This window comes from Solanum tuberosum, unplaced genomic scaffold, assembly GCF_000226075.1.
Source record: "Solanum tuberosum cultivar DM 1-3 516 R44 unplaced genomic scaffold, SolTub_3.0 scf00101, whole genome shotgun sequence".
NCBI classification, from domain to species: Eukaryota; Viridiplantae; Streptophyta; class Magnoliopsida; order Solanales; family Solanaceae; genus Solanum; species Solanum tuberosum.
In genome coordinates, this window is record NW_006239029.1 from 468,218 (window position 1) to 479,733 (window position 11,516).

Consider the following 11,516-nt stretch of genomic DNA (forward strand, 5'->3'; position numbering starts at 1 on the left):
TGTATCATTTATTTTATTAAATGTTTTAAAGACTTAAGTTGCCTATTTTATGGCGAGTTGAATATCTTATTTTTATTCAGAGTTTTCTTTTGAGTTAAAGCTTTGTATTTGAGTTATTGATTTTATTCAGTTTTAAGCTTTGTATGCTTGAATCAGTTTCCCCTTGTAGTCAGCCAGGATGAAGGTTTGCTTGGGGACCAGCAATGGTTCTCGAGTGCCGGTCACGTCCAGGGTGTAGGCTTGGGTCGTGACATGCTACATGTCAGCTCCACAAAAAATGAGAGTGGCATCTGCATAGAGTAGGTAAGAGACATTGACAGTAATGGCTGGATTGTTGCCTACTTGGAATCCTTGAATCCATTAGAGTTCTTTAGCCTTAGTTAACAACTGATATAGCCCTTCCATTGTAAGAATGAATAGAAAAGGAGAGAGTGGATCCCCCTGCCTCAACCCTTTTTGAGTAGAGAAAAATCTAGTTGGACTTCTGTTGATCAAAACTGAGAACTTTACTATTGAAATGCAAAAGAATATCCATCTTATCCACCTACTACCAAAGTCCATTTGTTTCAGAATATTGATTAGATAAGCCCAGTTGAGCTGGTCAAAGGCTTTCTCTATATCCAATTTGCATAAGATCCCAGACTCGCCACTTTTCATTCTCCAGTCTAGCACTTCATTAGCAATTAAGGATGCATCTGTCTATTCTTTAGGAATGCACTTTGCTGCCCTGAGACTAGAGAATTCATCACCTTTTTCATCCTCTCTGCTAGGACTTTAGCCAACAACTTATAGACACTGCCTGTGAGGCTTATAGGTCTATAGTCTCTAAGCTCCACAACACCTTTCTTCTTTGGAATTAGAGCAATAAAAGAGGCATCGCAAGATCTCACCATTTGGCAATTCTGGTGAAAGAAATTGAGAGCTGCTAGCATATCATTTTATATCTTTTGATGACACTTCACTCAAAAATTTGAATGATGATAGTGCATCAAATTATTCGCAAATATAACATGATCTTCTTTCCCATAAATCTCACATGTAGAAACTCTGAAAGAGCCGCGACTTCAATTCTTAATAAAATTACATTGAATATTAAAAACCTATTTTGTGACAAAAAATAAATACAATTTTTACTTCTGTTCCTTACCCAACACACCATTCCCTAACCAAGTTCTTTTTTACCCACAGCATCAATCTTTCACCTTCTACTATACCATTTTCTTGAACAAACTGAATATTCTGAACAAGAAAAACTCCATCAATGAATCCAGAAAGCTCCAATAACAACAGCCAAACAAACCCTAGAAAAAGACCATTAGTAGAAGAACCTAACAATGATAAACAGCCAATAACACTAAATTCCATGGTGGTAGCCATTGATCACAACAATCTCTTTTACACAGTCTGTTCTATATGTGAAAAGACTCTACCTGACCCTTCTCCAAATACCCATATCCCCAATTCTTCTTCTTCGTCTTCTTCAATACCCTTTTGCAAAAATTGCAACTTTAACTCTGCTTCTTCTGGTTCCAAACGCCTCTTTCGTGTTCTTGTATGTGAATTTTTCTTTTTCTTTTGTGTTGTTATATGCAATTTTGATGCTTTTTTGGTTGGCTTTTGTCAAAGATTTGATATTTTTTTTGTGGGTGATTTTGTTTTTTTTTTGCAGATGTCGATAGCTACTGAGAAAAGAGTGGTAGTGGTGATAATGTTTGATAGGGCGGCTAGGGTTTTGTTTGGTTGTTCTGCTGATGAGTTCTTTGATTTTGCCAAGACTCACCCTTTTGCTGGTAACTTTGATTAATCTCCCTTTTTATCTTTTAAAGTTGCACTGATGCATCATTTAGGAGGTGTGTGAGAGGCTGGTTATAGCGTTTTTTAGGAGAGGTAGAAGTAGGCTTAAGAAGAATTAGGGAGGTGATTAGAAAGAACATGACACATATTTTGCTTACTACGACTTGACCCTACACAAGGAGAGGTAGAAGTAGGCTTAAGAAGGACTAGGGAGGTGATTAGAGAGAACATGACACATATTTTGCTTACTACGACATGACCCTACATAGGAAGGTATGAATGACGAGAATTAGGTTAGAAGGGTAGTGAGTAGTCGAGAGGTTGTCTATAGCAGGTTTTAGGAGAGGTAAAAGTATGTTTAAGAAGAACTGAGAAAGGTGATTAGACAAAACATGACATATCTTCAGCTTATTGAAGATTTGGGAAGGTATGGAGGTCAAGTATTAGGCTAGAAGGGTAAGTAATTGAGTGTTGTCACACTTTTATGTGGTTGAGACATGGGCTAGTCTACTCTCCTCATTTAGTAGTATTAGTTAGTATACCCAATGGGATTTTTCATTGGTATGTTGTTGTTGTTGTTGTTACTATTTCCAGCTGCTTATTTGTATTGTTTCTCTTGCTATTTTGTTATCGTTATTTTCTTGTCAATCTGGCTTTGAATTCACTTCTCTTGAGTGGAGGGTCTATTGGAAACAACCTCTCTACCTCACAAACAAAGGTAAGGGTAAGGTTTGCGTACATCATACCCTCCCCAGGCCATACTTGTGGGATTGTTGTTGTTGTACCTTTTATAATTGCATTCCAGTTTGCAGTTTACAATGGCAATTTCACTTATGCTTGAAATAAGTCAACTGCATTGTTTGCAGGATATTTTGGGCTGCTATAATGAGATGCTGTAGAGAATATACTAAAATATAATATGAAAGTCAGTTCCAAAGAAAACTTAGCCGTTATTAGAGACAGATTTGACTGTAGTAGTAAATGAAAAGTCACACTTTTTATACTTGCCTCTGTCATCAATAAGAGTTATAAATTTTGTTTTCCTTATGCTTTAGGAATTCTATGAAACAAAAAAGAATGAAAGAAGTAGGAGATGATGTGAATGTTTCTGTAGGAATTGAAAATTCTAATGAAACTTACTCCCTCTGTCCCAATTTATGGGATAAGTCTTTTTATTTGGGGATGTCCCAAGATGGTTGACACTTGGCACTATTTTATTGCCACACGACTTTCTTGACTTTCAAGTATTCTAATTTATTAATCTTATTCAAATTTCATATTTCTGTTGAAATGTTTCTCAATCTTACTAAACTCCAACAATCATTTGATTATTTTCTTCTACTATTGCTAAATGTAATACATAAGTTCAATTAATATCTTAAAATTCTCATGTAAAATGGAACGGAGAGAGTATTTGGTCATGGTCCATGAAATTTTTTCCAAGAATCTTATAATTGCATCTTACAGTGTTTTGCTTGGCCATATGAAGAGGATTCTGACTTATTGAGAATTCTTTTATGCAGCCGCGTCTGCCGGTAATGCTTTGGAGGGAGAGATGCTGAAGATCACCTTGTCCCAACCAAAGAATGGGAATGCACGACATCTACGAGTGGTATCAGTTTTGCCATTGCGGACAGGTTTTCGGCCTGTGATCGAGACCTTGAGGGAACTATATCGAGCAAGAGGCGGTTCATAGCTATTGCATTCAGGTGTTTGTGTGTCAAATGTTCTTTTGAGCAGCCTTAATGTTTCTGTACATCTCCATCTTTCCGTTGACAAAAAGAACATGAATGCATCTTTTGTTAAATATTAGTTTTCTCCTTTAAACACTACTGTGAGCTTAGAAGACCATGGGTCCGCTTCCATTATTATAGTTATCTATCTTATGAAAGCTTTAAATGAAATGTGAAATTTAAGTCTTGGGTAGCATATCAAAGTTTGCTTGATGTGCCATCTAACAAGATCAATAAACATGTGATTCTGTTTCCCATTCAATATGTTCAATTCAATGAGGATATCTAAGACATAAATAAACAATCTTGATGTAAAATGAACTTGTTTAATAGACCGGAAATGCCTGGGACAAGTATATGGTCGTTTAAATTGGAGAAATTTTCTTCAAGTTTGGTATGTTGAAACTGTCTGTTTCAGAGCCAGAGAAATTGGGGACCTGGATCCTGTGTATCATGTGGTCTTTATTTAGCTGAATTGGTTGAACATACAGGACCTGTAGGGTATATTTGTTTTTTTTAAAGCTAGTCCAATATTAAGTGTAGAATTTCCTTTAAGTCTGGTATGTCAATGCACAACCTGTACCAGAGTCCGAGGAATCGGGGCATTGTACCAGCTGTTTATTTAAAAGTTTATCCTCTGACTGTGAAAATTTAACTTACGATCCTGCTGCTTGAGTATCACCACTGAAGGGGTAAAAGTATGAAGTATTTGCAAGTATTGATCAATTCACTTCAGCGTTAAAAGTGTTAGTTACATGTTCTGTTGCTTGGGAAAAAATCAATCTGTTCTCTTCCCCCAGTGTCAAGGCACAGAAAATACACAAACAACCAGTTCTTAACATCAGTTAAACTAGAATCAAAATTAGTTTCGTCAGTTGTTATATTGAATAGCTTGCCTGTTTATGCCCTTGTCTTATCCCCTGAATACTGTTCGACCACTGTGCTCCTTACAGGTTTGAAATGATTAATTACTTTGACACCGGCGTGATCAACATAATGCAGGATAGGAATAACAAATCATAAGAGTAAACAGTGAGGTTCACTATATGTTATAATGCTTAATCCAATAACTTAGAAGAACAACATTCACCTGAAAGGGTGAAATGTATCTACATGATTTTCTATGTTTTGCTGATATTATAAAGCTGGTAAATTGTTAATCTGTTTCAGTATGTGTGGTTCTTAAATTGATTCTTCACAAGTTGCCATGAGTCCACCTCTGAAGCATTTCAAGTGCTGCCTTAGGTTGGTCCATTGGCACCATATGACCTGCATCGTGGACCTTGAGGAACATCAGTGGTCCATACTTCTTTTGAACACCTTTCTCCTCACCGTCTACTGTGAAAGAAACAGACGGTGCAGCCTCAAAGCCTTTCTGCCCAGACCATTCTACTGCATGCACCCAATTTGAGTTCCCTGTCCATTTCAAGAAACAATAGTTTACTCGACACTGTTTAGATTTATCAGTGTTGTCAAAAGCGCGCGTAAGCCCTTAAGCGAGGCTCAAAACGTGTTGAGCGTTGTGCCTCGCTTAATGTGCGCTTCAGCATCGTCATCAAGGTTCTAAGGCATACTTTTCCTTGCCAATGAGCCTCGTCTGAAGAGGCGACACTAATTGATATTTCACTTTGCCATGCTTATTATTATTAATTTTGGACTAAAAAGCCTACACTTTATTTGCACTTAAAACCCCAACGGACCTTTTAGAGTTTTTTTGCGCTTTTCTTTTATAGGTGAATGAAGCTTACCAATCCAGTTGCAGATAAGGTCATACTCTCCAGCATAAATGAGTAGATTGATACCATCCTCAAGAAGTTGAGGAATACCGACTTCAAGATTCTTCATCCAGTCCTTCATCATCGCCCGATAAACTGAAGAACTACACGAGACAAAATCAATACCAGTGGGAACACCAAGGGCTTCCTTAACTTGGTTATCATTGAGGTAAGTTTCCATTCTCGAGAAGTCATAGCAGAGGCTACCATTGCAGGTCTTCCGGATATCGTAGTACTACAGGTGAAAAAGTCACAAATCCATCAGATTGTTATTAAAACATATGTGCTCGTAGTTATATGACACCCTTGTCTCGTTAGAAAAAACTGAAAGAAGTTGCACGTTCTTACATTTATGTCGCCAGCAATGTCCAATATATTGTCGAAAATGAGTGTGCAATCACTAAATCCCTTCATACATGCATCTTCACTACCACTTCCTGCCAATATTTTCACACAACATGATGTCAAGAGTATCGAGATAATTCGAAGGTTTCTCTTTTTCGAATTTAACTTGTTTTAGTGTTACGTAGGATAAAAACTTACCACAAAGCTTAATTTCTTGTTGACATTTTGGATATAATTTATTTATATGATCGTAGTCTGTTTGATTGATCAATTTCATATCCAAAGAATAGTCAGTGTAAGCTTTATACTGGATTTCTGGGTTGGTGAGGCCATTACCAATAGCAAAACCCTGATCAAAGTAGCATGTAAATATATATAGTCCAACCAAAACAAGTCGGAAAAAAACCCCGAAAAACGACTTGTTATATGAAAGAAAGTACCTTGAGGTTTATGTGAATTCCTTCTTTCTTTATGTTTCCTTGATGAACTCGAGAAGCAAATGCAGGAATATAATGTCCAGCATATGATTCTCCAGTAATGTAGAAATCATTGTTTACATACTCAGGATGAGCATTGAAGAAGGCCTATCATATAAAATACATCGTATTAATCAAAATACGGATTAGAGACATCAACAACGATGACATACTCATGTAATCTCACGAGTGGAGTCTGAAAAAATATTGAAAAGAGATGAAGGGAACAAACCTGTAGGAAATCATAAAGGTCATTGCTTACACCAGTTTCATTGTGACGAATGTCACTTTGATCAGAAGTATAACTGAAACCAGTTCCAGTTGGTTGATCAACGTATATAAGGTTTGACACCTGTCGATTCGCAACAAGTAAATGGGAATATTATTTTTCGAGTTTAACTTCTGGACATTGATAGTGTAAAAATTCTTTATACCAGCTATTTTATGAGTAAAATCCTTCTTATTCTTCTAAAAAATGGTGTACTAAGTGCAAATAGTGAAGGGATGTAATCTAGGCAAACCTATTCAAACATTAGTGATTCATTTCATCGTTCGAACATGAAATTTATAAATCATACTAACTTTGTTGTTGCTCAAAGGCTTTCCATCAAAACATTCACTAAACATGTCTTTTTAAAACAAAGTGGTTGTTTTTTAATAAAAGACAACTCTATGCATAAAGTATTCTGTGTTTACGAGTTGCAAAGCTCAAATGAAATATATTGTAGTTATGTAGAGAAAATGGCCAAAAGCCCTCCCAAGCTATTACCGAATTCCCAACTACACACTTATTCTTCACGGAGGTCCTATTAACCCCTTGAACCTTTTAAAAGTGAAATATCTATCCCTCTACAAACTCACGCCCAGATTTGTGTTAGGCAGTAGTCAACACGCGCTGCCACGTAATATTACCCTTTTTTTTTATAAAAAAATTAATTATTCTTTTATATTTTACTTTTTTTGTCTTATATTTTCATCTTCTCCTTTTCTCTTTCTTTTCCATTCCTCCATTTCTTTTTCTTTGAAAGCTTCTGCAGATTTGATGACTATCGCATCTTCGACCTTCATCGAAATTCTAGACACCAGGAAATCCATTCTTTAAAGCTAGAGACAAACGAAAAATTCTATCACTGAAAATTGTTTCTCCTTCTGCTATTATAACATTTCTCAAAGATTGATATGAGAAACTCAATTGATGGTTACAACAATTTCAATAAGTGGGTCTTCTTCATCAAAGGATCTGTTACCAATGATTCCTTTAATGAATTCTTCTCCATTAATTGAATATATTACTTAGTGAACTCCTCCATTAATGACTAGTCTAAAGTTTGATTCTTCTAACTTAAGTTTGATTCTTCTAACTTTCAATCTTGATTTTGATTTTGAGCAACCAACAAATTTTCAAAGTTTTGAAAAGCAGAGATATGATGAAAAGTATGTGATTTGAAGATGAGACTTAGTGATGAAAAGTTGAGGAGGGCAGTAACCTGGTGGTCGAGGTGAACCACCAGTATCTATGGATCTATGAAGATTAAAGGGAAAAGATAAAGAAGATAAAAAGAATAAAAGGAAACATAATTTTTTTTAAAAAATAGAATATTAATACGAAATAAATCAAATATTTATAAAGTTAATATTTTAATATTTTTTTATCTCTCACTCTCCCAAAGAGAGTGAACTACACCTCCTTTGCCACATCAGCATTTAGGGAGCAAATAATTCTACTTTAAAATAGTCCAAGGGGGTAATAGGACTCCCGTGAAGTATGAGTGTGTAGTTGGAAATCCGGCTATAGATTGGGGAGGCTTTTGGCCATTTTCTCTAGTTATGTAGGGTACTCTATCCTAAAGCAAACATAAGCGCTTATTTCGGCTTGAATTGGTGATCTATTAACCATAAGAAAATAATTAATGGTAAAGTGGAGCTAGATTTTTCGTTAAGGAGGTTCAAATATATAAAGAAATTGAGAGGATGCAACATCTATTATATATATTGACACATAAAATTTAAATTTTAGTCTTTCAAGTATATAATGTCATTTTCTATTTTTAGAGAACTTTACTTGACCATTAAAAAAAGATTCTTTGACAAAAAGGGAAAAAAAAGGGGGAGAGGATATTAGGGTTTTTATTTATGTGGAGGCAATTAAATGAAAATAGAGCACTAAATAAAATAAAATAAAATTCATATAAGTCAATAACAAGAGTTGAACTACTTTTGATTTCAAGATTTATTTATTTTTTTCTTCTAATTTAAGTCACAACTAATGAATAGAAAAAACTGTCAAAACAGATTAGTTAGTTGGTGAAAAAGAATGACTTTGCATGAATGAAAGAAAAAATAGTTCAATCAATAATTAACAAGTTGCTAATATAATAATTAACATATTAAAAAAAAATTATTTCTTGTTAATAATACTATTCTTGTTAAAAACACTAAATATTAAATTAGGAAAAATCCAAAAAATTACCTTGTCCCAACCAAAATCATTCCAGACAAGAGACAAGTTGTTTGATATTTTAAAAGGTCCATTTTCATAAAATAAAGCCAATTCACTGCTGCATCCTGGTCCTCCTGTTAACCATATCACCACTGGATCATTCTTGTTGCTCCTTGATTCAAAGAAAAAATAGAACATCCTAGAATAAAACAAAACAAAAAAAATTAATAAACCACAATAATCCATGATGAACAAAAAAAACAAATGTCCGGTACACAAAGTATGTCGCGTTCGTGTAGATTTGAGGAAAGATTACACTTTAAGTGGATGTAATGTAAGCTTCATATTAGTGACTTATAGGTCAGAAGAAAATAACTTTAGCGTCACTCTCATTGCCATTTGAATCAGAAAAAAAATCATTATTCTTAATAATAGGTCCTAAAGACTTTTTGGTTCATCATGGGGGGACCCTTATATGAAGATTAGTACTAGTTAGGTTGGCTTCACGGCTCGAACCAATGATTTATAAGTCAAGTACATATAACTTATATCGTTGCTTCAAGGCCTCCCTTCTGAACAAAAACAAACAAAAAAAAGGGAAGCTCAGATGAAATATTCCGAGTCCTTGCTTAAGGTCCGGGAAATGATCTCATATTATAAAAGGAGTATAATTTAATCAGTCTACCTTGACACAAATTAAATATTAGTAAGACTGATTCCATGGCTTAAATCAATAACCAATAGGTCAAAGCAAGAATTAAAAAAAAAAGTGGCAGCACAGGGGACAAAATATTCCGCACTCATATAAGATTTGAAAAAAACCGTATCCCAACGCATGTAATCTAATCAGTCTACCATGATACGAATATCAATCACGATAATTCCACGGTCCAAACACGTAACTACAAAAGGTTACATGATGAGAATTTTATCGTTGTTCTAAGACATCACGAAAGAAAGTTAATAATATATAATGATGAAAGATAAATAATCAAACCTTGCAGCTTTAGTGTGTACAAGAGGAAAATAACCAGCATGATGACCTAAGTCTTGGACAGTGGAACCAGAATCACCAAGATAAGATAAATCCAATTTCTTCTCAAATAATTTATTCTCATAATTATTGACACTATTGTCCTTTGAAGAAACAATATTAATATCATGTTTAGGGAACAAATTAAGTTGCCTAATCAATTTTTCACCCATTGTTAATTGAAATTTCTTTGGACTAATATTATCATCATGAGATTGTAAGAAAAAATTGGGTGATAATGAAAGGGCAATTTGGGAACATAAAACAAGAAATATAGCAACAAAGAGAAGAGAGAATAATGAAGATGAAGAAGACATTTTTTTAAAAAAATGTGAATGAAGAATTATTTGAGTTTTTGAGATTATTTATAAGGAGGGAATGTGAGTGAGGAATTGACTATTATTATTTATTATAATTGTGTGAAAGAGGGAGGAAAGTGGGGGAAGAAACATGGGATTTAATGGTTTATTTACTATGCTATTAATTTGGACAATTATCAATTCTTGGTTGGAAAAAATTGGTGCATGAAAAAGGAAACGATATATATTCTATGTTCACATATTTTTGGGGTTTTATCATCTATTTTTATTTATTATATATAATAATATATAGTTCGATATTTATTTAACATTTATAATCACAATAATATATATAGAGTGATTTCACAAGTGAACTCTTGAGAGAATGAGTGTACGTAATTATAAAGTAGAGAGACTGATTCTGATAAAACACGGCTCGATCGGGGAATGATATATATTCCTAATTCACATCTTTATTCTTCTTTTTGGTTTTATCTATTTGTATTTATTATATATTATAATATTACATAGGGTTCGATATTAATTAGGAATTTGATTAAATAAAAGTAATTTCACATTTTGGGTTATCATCTCAATTCTACCTTAGTAAAAATAATTAATACATTGTTTTTCTTAGCCCATTTGGTCCTCAACTACGGTTAACCAATAAACTATTTAAATATGATCGTATGTTATATTGAATTTGTATTATTACTTCATATTTTGAGAATAATTAGTTCTAAAAGTAATTTAAATCTTATTTTTTTGTGTATTAAGGAACCAAAATAACATATTTAAATTAATTAAAGGATAAATGTGCTTAGTTAATTGCTTGTATTATCTCAATCACTAAGAATAGTTTACATGATTATTATAGATTGATTTGATTTGTGATAATTAAGGATGTTAAATAATATATAAATGGATATATAATATTTTGAAACTTTGAATATTGGAGGGCAATGTGTACACATTTTTTTCTTAAATAAGAACTGTTAATTCCATTAATTGTAAGAATTATATATTTGGGAAATTAATACTCCTACTATAATTAATAATTTAAGTATGTGGCTTTAGTAAATCCAATTTAATCATACAATTATATCGTCGTATAAGTGTATGTACTTTAATTAAATGAAAGTAGAAGTACATAACTCTTGCAATTCTCATTTTGTTTTCTATTCGATGTCTGGTATTTGTTTAGGGACTCACCTAATCCAAATACATATTGAGAAGTTGGACTTTGAGCTTAAACTAAATCATATTAATATCGGAAAGTTTCATTTTATGTTTTAACTAATCAATATTCATGTAATCTAAATTTATATCGAAAAATTCTACTTTAAAATTAGACTAATTTATGTTTGCGCTGAGATACTCCACTCTGGAACCCGATTAATTCGGAACGCGATAGAAAATTCTACTTTAAAATAAAACAGTCTCTAATAAAAATGATTCTGTAATTAAAATTTAAGAACGAAATATCTGATTAAGGATTAATTAGTGAAACATGGCTCTTAATAAAAGAATACGCAAGGACTGTGTGCCCTTAAAGCAATGAGAAATTAATGTTAAATTATTCTTGAACAAAGAAATTAAGACGTCATTTAATAAGAAAACT

At 33.4% G+C, this 11,516-nt stretch overlaps 2 protein-coding genes across 3 annotated transcripts; one reads left to right on the plus strand and one right to left on the minus strand.

Moving 5' to 3' along the window:
* Nucleotides 1–1,080: 1,080 nt before the first annotated feature.
* LOC102598623 (uncharacterized) lies at nt 1,081–5,347 on the plus strand. Of its 2 annotated transcripts, XM_006348953.2 has the most exons (4): nt 1,081–1,552; nt 1,670–1,790; nt 3,318–3,503; nt 5,261–5,347. In XM_006348953.2, exons 1-3 carry the CDS (start codon nt 1,262–1,264, stop codon nt 3,488–3,490), a joined length of 585 nt encoding a protein of 194 aa, XP_006349015.1. In that variant the 5' UTR covers nt 1,081–1,261; the 3' UTR covers nt 3,491–3,503; nt 5,261–5,347. The 2 variants fall into 2 exon arrangements, with proteins under 2 accessions (XP_006349015.1, XP_006349014.1); XM_006348952.2 differs by lacking the exon at nt 5,261–5,347 and having other exon boundaries at nt 3,318–3,789.
* On the minus strand, nt 4,548–9,928 carry LOC102598281 (serine carboxypeptidase-like). Its single transcript, XM_006348951.2, has 8 exons — nt 9,561–9,928; nt 8,594–8,762; nt 6,356–6,475; nt 6,088–6,231; nt 5,846–5,996; nt 5,651–5,739; nt 5,276–5,537; nt 4,548–4,943 (listed from the first exon to the last, which is right to left on the minus strand). Exons 1-8 carry the CDS (start codon nt 9,911–9,913, stop codon nt 4,723–4,725), a joined length of 1,509 nt encoding a protein of 502 aa, XP_006349013.1. The 5' UTR covers nt 9,914–9,928; the 3' UTR covers nt 4,548–4,722.
* Nucleotides 9,929–11,516: the final 1,588 nt, after the last annotated feature.